Source organism: Cupressus sempervirens, chromosome 7 (genome assembly GCF_028749045.1).
Source record: "Cupressus sempervirens isolate cs-2001-9-10 chromosome 7, ASM2874904v1, whole genome shotgun sequence".
Lineage (NCBI taxonomy): Eukaryota > Viridiplantae > Streptophyta > Pinopsida > Cupressales > Cupressaceae > Cupressus > Cupressus sempervirens.
In genome coordinates, this window is record NC_143124.1 from 431,475,428 (window position 1) to 431,490,376 (window position 14,949).

General features: G+C 33.0%; 1 protein-coding gene across 3 annotated transcripts in view; it reads left to right on the forward strand.

Annotated features, from left to right (window-relative positions):
• Window positions 1-14,949, forward strand: part of LOC149547394 (origin of replication complex subunit 4-like) — a 159,830-nt gene that overhangs the window by 29,358 nt on the left and 115,523 nt on the right. For all 3 annotated transcript variants that reach the window (XM_089791627.1, XM_089791628.1, XM_089791630.1), the window contains 6 exons: window positions 7,342-7,392; window positions 7,645-7,688; window positions 7,817-7,880; window positions 8,006-8,092; window positions 10,678-10,769; window positions 10,861-10,945. In XM_089791627.1, coding sequence (XP_089647753.1) covers window positions 7,342-7,392; window positions 7,645-7,688; window positions 7,817-7,880; window positions 8,006-8,092; window positions 10,678-10,769; window positions 10,861-10,945 — 423 coding nt within the window. The remainder of the gene's footprint in view (window positions 1-7,341; window positions 7,393-7,644; window positions 7,689-7,816; window positions 7,881-8,005; window positions 8,093-10,677; window positions 10,770-10,860; window positions 10,946-14,949) is intronic.

The following is a 14,949-nucleotide window of genomic DNA, read 5'->3' on the forward strand; positions in this document are numbered from 1 at the left end:
ACCTACATGCAAGAACCTGTCACAGAGAAGAAGCAAAGAAGAGGCAAGGGTTTTGCTCCGAAAATATGAGAACTATATTATCAGACTAAAAAGATGAAAGATAATTACAAAAGATCAATCCTTATAGAAGGAGATCGGAAACCTAAAAGGGAAACCCTAAGAGGTAAATGACATTTAATAATTACTAATTAATTATTAAATGGAAATGCAAGGTGCATAAAGTGAAATCTTAAGAAGGGAGTAAAGGTAATTTAATAAATGAAATGAAATTAACCTTTTTCTCTAATAGATTGTTTTGATTTTGTGGGGTCATCCTTATCATCTTTGTGAATCCGTGTACACAGTCTATTTGTGATACATGACATGTTAGTAGCCTCTTTTTTCTTTTCTTGCACTAGTGGTGCTTGATGATCATTTCTTGCATTATCCTTCCTTTGATTTCCAATTTCATTTTCTTCATTTGGTGTATTACTTCCATGCCCTTTGATGATGCATGGATGTGAGAGGCTCATAGTACAATTGTTGTATTGGAATCTCTTGTCTCATGTGCGTTAGAGTGCTCCTGACTTCCATTTTCCCTTCTTAAGTCCAAGTGATGACTTATTTATTCTTAGGTGAATATGTGACTCTTATTTATGTAGTCCGCTAAGAATATATCATCTTGAAGACCTCCATTTAACCAATAATGTAGCTATTGATCTTGCATGCCGACTAAATGGGTTCTTTTTCTTTCATGTCTTTCTTCTTTTGGAAGGAAAATAGGAAACATTGATCTGTATTTAATGGCATGATGTTTTGAATTTTCCTGTTTTTCTCATCTCTTCTTCTTTTCTGTGATTGTTATTGGTTGGTATTAGTAATGCACACAATTGATCTAATTTCTTCTATGTATTCCTTGACCATGTATTAAATCCTGTGTTTGCAAAGTTCTCATCTTTTCCCATATTTGTAAATTAGTTCCTTAATTGTTCTCATCTCCATAGGCTTATAGGTTCATGAGCTCCGATACCGATTGTAATGTCCCCTTTTTAGATTACTTGAGCACTATGTGGGTTAATGGGTGCAAGTGCAGTTATATGACTTATGAACACAAATCAATGAAATATGAGTATGATTGGTAGTTCCAAATGCTATGATAATGGAAATACACTAATGAATTATAATATAAGTGTATGATGCAATGTACAATTGACTGATAATTCTAAATGTAATGATGATGGAAATGCACAAATGGACTATGTAATGGAAAAGAAATATATATATATAATTCTAATTGCCACAATGGAATAGAATGGATAGTTTACACTTACAACAATGACTTCTGAATGTACCTGGCAGTTCGAACAATATATAATTCAATATATGTGTAAACTGTCTGTCTCTGATTTAGCAATATAAATTATGCGCATTACCCTGTAGTTTTCTCTGATATGCAATATGATGCGTGCTGCTAGTTACAGAATGTTTACTTGGCAGAAGACTGCGGTCACTGATATTCTATTATTGATTATGCAATATTCTGTATTGGAGCCATCTCTGATAAATCAAATATGTTATATGCTCTTTACTTGGTGTTGTCTGATCTCAATTATAATACTTGCACTTTGATGTAGGTTGTGCTAGTAACCATCTATTCTCTATTCAAACAGAATCCACAAAGAGAGTTCGGTTTATAAAATCAATTCTTGATTCATACTTTTGATAGTTGATCGACTTTGGTATATATGTGTCGAAGAGGCATGATGAACTGCTGCTAACCTTCATATCATTTACTGCCATTTGCTAATGGTTACCAAATACAATTTGTATGATTATCATTAACCACCATTTGTTAATGCTGAATAATACGATTGTATGGATAATCATATGTTGTTGCAATTGAAGCATAACAGCCAACTATTGATGGCAAATGAATATAGCCATTGCTAAGAAGTATCATTGTACTTATAATAATCATTAATTATTGATGCCATTATGAATCGATGATTCAATATCTCTGAGTCATTGTATCATATTAGCCGATGGTTCAAGTATATTCTAGATACCTCACCCTCAACTGCCGTACTTGAATCTGGCGTAGACTGAATACCAATTTTGTAGCTATCGTTGTCTCATTACTAGTCAATTGCTGATATCATAGATGGCAACTTCTAGTGACTATGATCTATGATCCGTATTCTAAAGTGATATGTTTTCTGTCATCTCTCTGCATACAATGGGTATGATTGGTATCTTCGATTTAGGGAGACAATTCACTTACATTGTCTCCAAATATAAGTTGCTACCAGTACATCTTTCCCCATATCGATCACGATGTATTTGTTGATTTCTGTTGCATAGTAGATTATCAATGAGGACATGATATGCCAACCATTATTGTTGCACTTCCTCGTTGGAGTATTGCCTGGTGGAGATGGTCAATATTGCTAATTCTCGATATCAATATTTTCCCTGTTCTTTTAATTGATTGATATCAACTTATTTGTGATACTCCATCAGATTCCTCTGTAATTGATGTTATTGTCATTGGTATCCCTTTGTATTTGGTAAGTATCATGAGTTTGATAGATAAATTTCAGTCTTTAGTTATAATTTATTTAATTGTATTAATCTTCTGAATTGGGGTTATGCCAAAATGGCTATCAATAATGCTGTTACTACCACAGCTACACTGCCAGCCACATGGCTGTTCATGCCAGCCATATTGCGAAGATTACGAGCCACATTGCCGTTGTCATTGCCAGTTACATTGCTAGCCACATTGCAAGTTACGCTACTAGTCACATTGCCAGTTACATTGCCAGCCACATCACCCACATTGGCAGTGGAATCCACTTTACTCACTGAGGCTAGTCTTCCAGCAGTGTCCAATTTACAAGTAATTCCTGGTATAGTTTTTAGGGAGCCTTGCCCATGTAATTTGAAGGGCGATTTTGCGACACATACTATTCTAGTTTCAGTTATCTTTTAATGTCTTGAATATGGCATAAGCACTTAAACATACATCTGAAGCAATGATAGCCAATATCAAATCACTGGTATTACAAATTCTATATCACACAGTGATCAGACTCGGTTGATCAATAGCAGCACAATTTGCATTTATTATAAGGAAGATATTAGAAACAGCATATACTCTCTGATTCGTAATAAATACTATTTTGCATATACACACCAAGTAATATCAGGAACAACAATTGTTATATAATATATATTTATTTATGTATTTTCAGACCAGAATAGTTATCTATAATGAACATGATCTCCACAACTTTTTGAATCAGATTTCTTGTCAGATAATTAGGTCGATCTTAAGGCAATTCAAAATAAGGGTGATGATTGCAAATCATGATAACTTCCATCATTTGTTACTCTTGCACTTGCAGTATGTATATTGCTACTATCCAAGTTTATTTTGAGTACAAGTTTCACAGAAAAAAGTCTCTTTCAATTGAAAATATAAGGAGTCAGTCCCAAACAATAATAAATCTTAGAACGGACATTTTTATTTTCCAGAGATCACTCCAAATGTAGTTGCATTGTCATTTTGGTATATGCTTTCCAAATGGCAGCCATCTCTCTAATATAAGATGAAGTATGGATAGACATGCCTATTTATTAGTATTTAATTAATATAATGACAAATAAATATATTATATATTTAATATATTAATAAATATTATATATCACACTTATATATAATATATATTTGCACTATAGTTTATTCAGCTAAAGTTACCAACATTAGCACTCCCTCTTAGCTAGGGAGGATCAACACGATTCATACACAATATGAATAACATATTATCTCAACGTAAAAAAATGGTTTCTGGATGTCAACTCATTTGACTTCCTAGTTTATTGAATGCCAAGTCATTTGGCAAATGTCAACTCATTTGACTTTCTAGTTTCTTGAATATCAACTCATTTGATATTTAAATGCCAACTCATTTGACATTTGAATGTCACCTCATTTGACATTTGAATGAAATTATTGTAAGATCTTCACCTTACAATAACTTCTGCAAGTACAAGTGATAATTATGTGGAAGTTGTCACTTCCTCATGATGTACATAGTTTATAGGCCCATATAGTTATGAACAATATTCTTTAGTCGCAGTCCTCTTAACTATTTACAATTTATTGGTCATTGAAGAATCGTTCTCAACATGATCTACTCCCTCTAAGTCAATATGTTTGAGATCACTGAAGTTTGACAGAACCATATCCTCTATCTGCTCCCTCTCTTTCAAGGTTGCCTCTAATGAAACGTTAGGCTCCCTCTGAATGTGATATCAATCTTCCTTTTATTGTTCTCATTTTCTCATACAGACAAAGTCTTCTTTAGGGAGAATGCAACCAAAGCTCCTAAGGTGCCATCAAAGTTCAAAAAGTGCATGTCAAAAGTGATAGCCTTATGTTTTATAATTTTAAGGTTCTTGACAACCTAGCGGACTGACATCACCATAACATATAGTGATCCCTACCCCCCATTGGTGGCATCCACATTGGTGCATGTATTTTAATTATAATTCATATGCCACATTCGATTATGCATTCCCATTTATTCAACTGTCATCCTCTCTTTTAAATTACTTTTTGTCACCAAAACCGCATGGCATTTTATCACTATATTATACATGTCAAAAATCCTCTTCTCTCAGATCTATCATAGGCCAAGGTAATTGATATTTTTAATACAGGCCCAACACATTGTTATATACTGTCAGATTTGTTCGATCCTTGGTGATCGGCCCAAACAATATTGACTTCCATTGGCTCTATAGTACTTTTATTAATTATCACAGTGCTATAAACATACTGTCATCATTTGCAATGCTTGAATCGGATTAGGTGCAGATATCTTTTGCATACGGGCTTGAAAGAAAATACAACTTGCCTGACCAAACCACATTGTTCTTGTAGTGGTGAGCTTGCGATATAGATGTGGGGATTGAAACTCTTGTTCAACTAATCACTTCCAGTTTTATCAATCATGCAGCTGCAGGTAAGAAACTTCCAAAAATATGCATGAGGAATCTCCCTTGCCTCATGTGCAGCCTCTGTTGGGACTCAACCTAACAACACCATATTTTGCTTCATCCCCAGCTCCTTTGTGCATTTTTAACTGATCTTTAAGACTTTTGCACGGGTCTCCATTTGTCGAATTCAGCTAATCAGTTGGGTGAATTGTTGAGTGCTATCATGATGTAGCATTAAACATGATTTAGATCTCAAGTTGGATCTGGTCACTATGATTGCCTTTGACAATAAAAAAAATGTTGTGCATGAAGAATTCAATCACTAATTTTGAAAACTTTATATATGTAACCGCAGAAAGATAGTATCACAAATACATTTGGCTCGTCAGTATTCCCTTGCTCTAACAATGACAATGCAGTATTCAGAGCCTTTGTGATATTGTAGATTTGCAAAGTATTTCAAAAAATTCACAAGTCTAGAGAAAGCCTGCTCTGATACCATGTTGAATTTATAAGGATTGTTTGCAGATGTAATTGCATTGTCATTTTGGTACATGCTTTCCAAATGGCAGCCATCTCTTTAATATAAGATGAAGTATGGATAGACATGTCTATTAATTAGTATTTAATTAATATAATGACAAATAAATATATCATATATTTAATATATTAATATATATTATATATCACACTTATATATAATATATATTTGCACTATAGTTTATCCAACTATAGCTACCAACATTAACAGACATTACATTGTATTATCAAACTTTGTAACTTTCCTTTATAAATAAAATTTAAAAGGTTCCCGATCTAAACATTCCCTTTTTACAACCAAAACTTCAAGCTATATGCATAACTTCTTTTCAGTCTTTTTTGTCATTTTGATATATGTCACTTGTTTAGGTATGATTCTCAACATGTATGCACTTTCAAATTTTTAAACTTAAAACCTTTTGTTGGCATACTGAAAAAATATATTATGATTATCAAATGGATCAGTGGATCATTTATTTTTACCTACTTTAAGCATTTCTTAATTTAATTTTTCAAATATTAAATATTGGAAGTAAATATTATTTAATAATTTGCTACCCTTCACAGTAGTTCTACTTATAGATATTTGAATTCACTTAGTTCTATGCTGACACCTTTACCATTGGGCTAGGCCTTCTATTTATGCAAGTGTGGGTATCTCCTTTTCTACATTTAAGGAATTGGAAGAATCACTTTTTGTGCTGTCACATTTAAATAGAAGTGCCTATTGGCTGGACTGGACCTCACAACCACCGCTTTGAGAAGACAGGCACTGTAATACACAATTGCCTGTTGACATGCATAACTACCTACTTCTAGAAGTGAGAGAAGTTGTAATGTTCATGTTACTATATAAACATACCATATATTTACTTCAAATTTTACATAATTATGTTTTTCTGCAGAATGTGTTGATTTCTAATCCTATATTTATTACTTTTTACCTCTCTTTTATGTTTCTTCGGCCTTTAAAGTCAGGATAATATCTAGGTTTCTTCTTTCTTCTCTATGTGTCTGCACTCCCTATGCTTGTTTTCTTCTATACTTTCTTGATATTCTATTGGTCAATTTTGGCCACTGGTTGATGATAATACTTAAGTAAATTGAAAGTATTAGAAAGTGAATCATTAGAGAGGTTAGATCAACTTATTTTGATTGATGCAACATATTGTTCGGAATCTTCAGATTAATATGTCAACAATTTAGGAATTGGCTTTTTTAATGGCAGGTTTTTTGGGGTCTTGGCTTGAGGAATGGAGAAATGATTGAGATTAGTTTGTCACTGTTTCTGATTTCATGCTAAAATATCAAATTACCATTTTTGATTTTTTTAATCATGCACTTGATTCTGTATGTTAGTGGGCACAAGATTGATGAGAAATGGGCAAAAAATGTCTAGGAATTGATCTAAGTTGGAAAAAATATATATTTTAATATGTGACTAAAGAACTTTGATAATTCAATCAATATCCCACTCATCTATGCAAAATATTTGCTCAATATGGCATGACCGCTGTAACTTTATAATAATGATCCTATTTTGAATTTTGGAATTGCTTAACATTGAAGGGAAAACAGAGAGAATTAAGAGGTGGAAGTGGTCTAAGTTGAAATAAATATTTCTTCTAATTTTGACTAGAGTAATTTGATAATTCAAGCAATATCATGCACATCTGTTCAAAATATTTACTTCATATGGCATGACCGCTTTACTCCATAATAGCGATCCTATTTTGAATTTTAGTCTTGTTCCTGGTCGTCTAGAGTTTCTAGATTTGATTGTGTTGCTAATTCAGAAGCTTCAATGTTATGTTGTAGGAAATTGCAAAGCAATTATGTCTTGAGCACCAGTTGACATTCTCTAAGACGGTAATTTTGTAGCTTCTAAAACTTGCAACTGCTTTTTTGTAATAGAGTGTTTTCTGATATGGAGGAGAGTTGTGCAGCTTTCAACTTTTGGGGCCACAAGGAGTCTGTTTTTGTGCCTAGAGTAGCCAATTTCTTTAAAAAATAGAGATCAATTAGGGCCTTTCAAATGTTGTCTTAGCAGTTATCTATATTAGCTTTTACAGAGGTAATATTTTGTTTGAGAACTTATTTGTTATAAATAGTTTGGAACAGGCTTCCTTTGATGAGAATTCACAATTTATGAATGCTATGTTGAGGTGAGGTCACTATACTCTTCTAGTTTTCCTTGTGTTGCTTACAAAGTCAAAACTTTTAGATTAATATTTGCCATGTAAATTTTGTTGGTCTTTTACATTTTAATGAGTGGAGGTTTTGTTTTTGATAGAGAGTGTGCTTTAGCTCACAAGGCTGTGATTTTTGTGCTTGATGAGTTCGATCTCTTTGCTCAGGTTCCTATCTTGATATTTCTCTGTAGTTTCTATTTTGCATTGTCAGTGCACTATTGCCATTTTACTTTGGCATATCTTGTATTTCTTTCTGTTGTATCTTATACATTTGTCTTATGTTGGTCCAGGGAAAGCAACGAGTGCTTTATAATCTTCTTGACACAATGCAATCTGTACTTTCGCAAGCTGCAGTCGTTGGTATAAGTTGTCGCCTGGTCAGTATTCAAAGGTTATAGAGATGCTTTAAAAATGTTATAGATCCTTATGCTTTAATTTAATAAGTCAATGTACAAATTGCCATATAATGATCAGTAGGTCTTAGTTGTGAATTTATGGTGTGCTAAAGATTCAAGTTATTTGGCACGTAGAGGCGATGTAGTGGACAACACACGAAAATGGGTTCTAATGTGTTCTAACTTGAATCATATTTATGAATTGAGAGAACAACAACTAGACCTTAGTTTCTAATTGCAATATAAACATGCACAAAGAAATGTACAATTTCTCATCTTTTAAGTTAATTTGCAATTTAATGCTTTTTTCTGCTGGATTCTCTCTGTTGGAGCTCCTTTCCATGTAGAACTGTTTTTATATAAAGAACAAAGATGTAATATCCTTGCTGTATAACCCCAACTGGTTATAGCCTTGTTTAATTCCAATTTCTTGAGTATTCAATTGTTTGACATTTCATCAAACACTTGGCAAACAAGCTCTGATACCAGTGTAATATCCCTTGCAATTCTGATTTTGTTTTTTTGATTTCATGAGCTGAGAATTCCGTCAAACACTTTGCACACAAGGAATATAACACTGATCTAAATTCTGATTCAAAACTTTAATAGGTACGCTTGCAAAGAACTCCAAAATACCTAACAATGAAGATGCAAATATTTTTGTATTTTTTTGAAACATATAGCATTGATTACAAATGAGAAAATATGCATCTAGAACAATAGGACATTAGGGCAACGCCAGCTAGGATTTTCAATGATATTCTAATCCCTTTTGATAACTTCTGATAGGAAATTCTGATATAAATCAGTTTACAATCTCTCCACAACAGATTTAAAAAACCCTACCAATGCCCTAAATTATATACTCTCAAACAATGCAAAATGTAATAGATAGAAACTTGGAATTGCTCCAAAAATCTGAATTTACTGTAGCAGCCTCGCAAGTTCCTGTAGCAAAATCACTGTTCCAAATCTGTACTGTAGCAATATCTGACTTATTCCTTCAACCTTACTCCACAAATCCAGCCCTAGGTCACAAATTTGGCACAATGAAAAGACTGATTTGTCTTCTCCAATAGCAGCAACCCTTCAGAAGATATTTCACCACCTTAGATATGTAAATCAATGGGAGTGTTCGTTCTTGTAGAAACCCTTGGCTCCACAAGTTATCCATAGAGTAGATGGTAACACATTCAATGATCAACAATGAGGCTGCCCTCCTTATTTATTCTTTTCCTCCAATGGATGGACCTCCATCTAGAAGAAAGAAAATAATATTTAATTCTGCCTTCTAGAAGATTTTTTTAATTTATTTATTTTAGTCACTTTTAATCAAAATAATTAAATATAAAGTCACCTTTTATTTTTAATTCATATAATGACTTTATAAGAAATTAATTAAATTAATTTCTCCTTATTTCTTCACTTAGCCTACAGAGAAAGAAAGGCTAAGAACTCCACTGTGGGGCTAAAAAGATGGGGACATTACACTTGCACATACTAAAAATGTAGTAGACTACTGTATGTACATGTAATAAGGATCCTGGGTCTAATATTGAGTGAATTTTTCGTCGAATCATTCCGTGGATCTTGGCACTTGCTTGTGATATGCACAGTTTTGATGAGTGCAATGAAATCTAAGCTTAGAAACTTGTTATGATCCTAACCACAAACTTTCTTAAGACCAATAATTTCATAGACGACATTATTAGTTGATGCAAGATTCAAATGTGACAGTTGAATTAGGTTTTTTATTATGTAGTTGATGTGAGTGGCATTGAATTAATCCACATGAAAATATGTAAAAAAGATGTGACCTTTTTCTAGACATGCTTGTGATACTCTAATATCAATTTGAAGGTTTTGTGATGATTTTATGATACCACATAGTAGAAACATCATCTGCTGCTCTGCATGCTCATAATGCTGATTGCAATAAGCTTTAATCTGTGTGGTAGGGATATAATGACTATGAAAGTCAAACAAACATAATTTCTTTTTGGTTTGATGTAAAATTGCTCTTACATCTAGGATGGACCTGTGTTAAAGAGAGTCCAATATATTAATATTAAAGATTTAAAATATTGTTATGCCTAGCTAGCTTTCTGACTGTACAGTAATATCCATACATTATTTTATAGATTTGTGAGGTGCACAGCACATCTATCTTAACATCTAGAAGGCATGTAAGTGAGATTCAGATGGAGTTTTTAGAGGATTTCTACATTAAGTAAATTGTGCTCGGGTAAGAAAGAAAAATAGTGAGTTAAAGAGAGTGCTGTCTATGGTCTTAGAAGCTGTATTGAGCTGGATTTGTGCTAGTTGTGAGCCCGAGAGGTTTTGATCTGTAATTTCAGTTCAAATGTGGATTTTGAGTGAGTTGTAGCTTACATTTTGTTCAAGTTTTCTGCCACATGTGGGTTTGCAAGGCAAATCCTTGTTTCTGATTTTTTGCGATGCTTTCTTTTATTTTCCTTGCATTCTCTGTGTTTTACATTACTTAAATGGTTCCAGTATTTATGCCTTATCTTCTCTACCTAATACTCTTGCTTTATGAATACGTGTAGGATGCTGACCAACTACTGGAGAAAAGAGTAAGATCACGCTTTTCACATAGGAAATTATTATTTTCTCCTCCTTCAATTGAAGATCTGCAGAGGTGAGAATGCCATAATTTGTCATCTGTAGACATTGATAGAGAAGTAGCCTGTGGATGATTTCTGGTTTAAAAATAACTTGTTTTTTTGCAGGCTTTTGGAGCAGGCACTAACTTTACCTACTGATTCAACATTTCCACATGTTGAATATGCAGCTAGATTCAATGCATGTTTGATTGTATCCATTTCTCTTCACCTTATGAATAATAATGAGAATGATGTTTGACTCATGCAATGCATACTAGTGTTTAACAATACAAGAAATTAAAAAAAATGTTAGCAGCTATAGATTTAGGGTATACTTTGTAACCTTGTACAGTCACTAGTTTTGGAATCCCAGTAATATTTAGAACTTAAAGAATACCATTAAACTTGTATATGCGTATTTTTTCTTTAAAATGTAACTAAACATTTTTCCAAAATAACTGAAATCTAGTCTTCTGTTTATCCTAAGAGAGATGAGATCTTATGATTGCCAAAAATAGCGATGTTCTAGACCGATTGATTATATTCACTTTAATAGAAAAATATATTGCAAAATCTTTTGAATTTTGTATTTTTATGAACGCTTTTATTGCTTTTGATTATTTAGGTATCTCTTACTGATGACCATTTGAAATAAGGGGCCCACACACTGCCTACAATTTTCTACCCCTTTGAGGATGTAGAAACTCAGGTACATTTTAATTTTAGATTCCCCATACTTATAGGACATAGGGAGATAACCATTATCTGTATTGAGTATTGGGTTTGTCCATTCACTTTCTTCTAATGCTCAATTCAGAGATTCTTGGCTTTGTTTCCATGGGAAACTGCTATTCTCAGCCATAGATTTTCACAGGGGCCAGAGCTCTAACTTCCTTATTTCATCTCACTTCAGGCATTGGAGATGTAGAAGTGCTTGTCAAATACATCTGAGTAACTCTTAGTTGGGGACAGGTTAGTGAGTCAACATTCTTTTTTGTGTATTGCAAATAGATTGTTACTGTCTTAGTATAGGCTGAGTGGATCAGCCTCATATTGGCAGCAAGGCTGTTCCTCTTGTTAGTAAACCGGGCGAAAAAGAAATGATCATTATCTCCCTTTTTATAACTTTACCATCAGAATTTTATCAGCTGTTCATGTTGGGAGAGGTTCTAGAGGTAGTACTCAACTTCTAAGATTGTCCAGACTGGTCCCCATCACTCATCACTCATCACTCATACCTATGATCATTATTAAATCCTTCATTGACCCTTTTGATGTGATAGATGATGATATTGTTGGTTTTCCAAGATCAAGCTTTGCTAGACTTGTATGTGCTATCTTTAGTTTTTAATTTCATCTTTGTGTCACATGCCCTTTTTAGGGGTTGAACCTCGCAAGACTATTTTTACATAACTTTTATGATTAAGGGCTTAACTATTTTAGGTTTTACTCATTTTTTGAATGTTTTTTTGGAAATGTTGTCATTGAGGTCGAGTAGGTAAGAAGATGACGTCATAGACAAGTTGTCATTGATGTCAAAAGATGAGTAGGCCACTATCATTAATGTCAAGTAGGTAAGAAGATAATGTCATAGGAAACGAAGACAAGTTGTCTCTGCTGTCAAAGATGAGTAGGCATATTGCTACCTTTAATGTCAAAGGAAGAATGAAGAGATATTTTATAATTGTCATTGATGTGAGAACAAATGAAAATATCGAGTCTTGAAGAATTTATTTAATCATGTGCATACATTGATCATGTTGATGTTTTAGTTCAATTAGGATAAAAAATATTATTGAAAATATAGGTATATTTTTGTAATATATTATCTTAATGTTTTCAATATATTATATTGTTATTTGTTGATATATAATATAATATGTTAGAGTAACATATATATATATCATAACAAATAAATATTATACCAATTGACCAATGCAGGTTTGACTGGCTAATTGTATTTGTCTGAGTTTGGTTGACGTTACATACTTAAGGAGATTGTTTGATATTTTATCCACTGGGAGCCATGTACCCGATGGGATGTGACTCCATGGTGGAGTCACTCCCCATCAGGGACACGGCTCCCCGTCTCCCTATTTATCTTGGTATCAAATGCTGCAGTTAAACATGGAACACATAACTTATCACAGCAGGAAATCATACAATGCATAGATAGAGGTTCTTTAGAGATTACTGACAACCAGTGATTAAAGATTAAAAACAGTGATTAACATGGCAATAATGGACAACATAACAGAATGTAAGGTTTCTGCAGATTCTGTAATATATATCAGATTTATATTATGCCTTACTCTTATACTTCAGAGTATAGTCTTCAATATTCAAACTTGTGTGAATCAATACTTATAATTCTGGAGAAAATTTCTGTATCTGTGAATTGTCTTGAGGGCAGAGTTGACCAAGGAGCAGAATTCTAATTGTTTGTGTGTCCTTAATCTTCAACCACACCCTACATAAGTATAGAATGAAGGGGCATGTCCTTACAAGGGACATGTCCCTTCCAAAATCAAAACTAAACCTTCTCCTAATGATCGGCGACTTTCCAAGAGGAATCATTTAGTTCCAAACTAACAAACAGGAGATTAGTTAGTTATCTAATAATTGGTTCAGGATTGGCGCCGATCCCTATTAGGAGGCTAAGATCATATAGTAGAGACTTCGGTAACCAAGAATAAATCAGAACGATCTGTTAATCAGATCAATATATTATAAAGTTATGGAATTAACACTCCCTCTTAACTTGATAATCATATTGAGAGATATCATATCTAGCAACATCAATTAAGATGAACAAGCAAGAATTGATACTCTATATCTATTTGAATCTTCTTAGCATGTGGTATTAATGAATACATGATACAATGTCATATTACTAAACCTGTGCTATGACATATCACTCATTCTAGTGATAACAATATTGCAATGAATACAATATACAAGATAAATCTGGAGAATAATCAAATTCTTTATTTATCCAAGTTGTGAATCATAGGTACTGGTGTTCCTATTTCACAACATGATCCTGAGTTTAAGATCTACTAGCACATAGGATAAATTTCGGAGAATAAAATTTTTCCTTTATCCAAATTGTGATTTATAAACATAGCAATGTCCACTTCACAATGTGTTCTTGAACTCATCTAGATCTTATAATAGAACTCTACTGTTTAGCACATTATCTAAGAAATCGTTATCTCTCATAATGTCGGTCATACTGTTCTCCTACATTTTGTCACCACAAAATGTAGATAACAATACGAAACTTTTTCAAATTTGTTTCATATTTCTTTAAGCTTATTTCATTACTTAATTGGTTTGTATTGATCAATCAAATGACACCAATTGATATAACGAATTTTTTTACTGAAGGCTTTCGTTGAGTCTTTTTCGTTTTTTCTGTTTGTTGAGCCTATGCTTGATTTTTGAGGCCTTCATCATCCTTTTCTTTGCTTTTGAGTGTGTGTTAGTTTTTTGTCCTTTGGTCTTGCTAATGTCATGACTTTCGGTTTCCCCTTCAATTTGATCTAACTTGGAGCTTAATCGGAGTTGTCAGTCAAGAGATATGGCCATTTTAGTGCCCAAAAAGTGGACCTTTTTGATGCAACAACACGAATTAAAAATATCATGTTATATTTCTAATTTGACATTCACTTTTTGAAAAATATAACTTAAAATCACTTTATGCTATGTTTTTAAGTTACTTTATCTTTTAAATTTTCACTTAAAGTAACTATAGTGCACTTTATGTTATATATATATATTTTTTGATGGAGTTTAAACTTTTTTCACCTAGCCTCTTTGGTTAAGAACCAAGGACTGAGGGGTATCCATTTTGCCAAATTTGCCCGGGGCATGATTCCGACCTCATCCCTTTTAGATGTCAGGGGCCTTGCATTCAGCAAGACTTGATCCTTGGTAGGCTTTTCGTGAGCCTTTCAACTTCACCAGTAGACCAAGGGCCCTTCGACTTTATGTTATATTTTTAAGTTGAGTTACTTTTTGATTTTTTACTTAAGTGACTATATTAACTATATAGTTCAATTTAATTTTTAGGATTTAAATCAAATGCTCTAGTGAATATTACTTTTTAAATGGTATTTACATCTTATTTAATTTATATGATATATAAATATAATTTATGTCCCACTTAAGTAATATTTTAATGATTTTAAATTGACATGTGCTTATTTAATC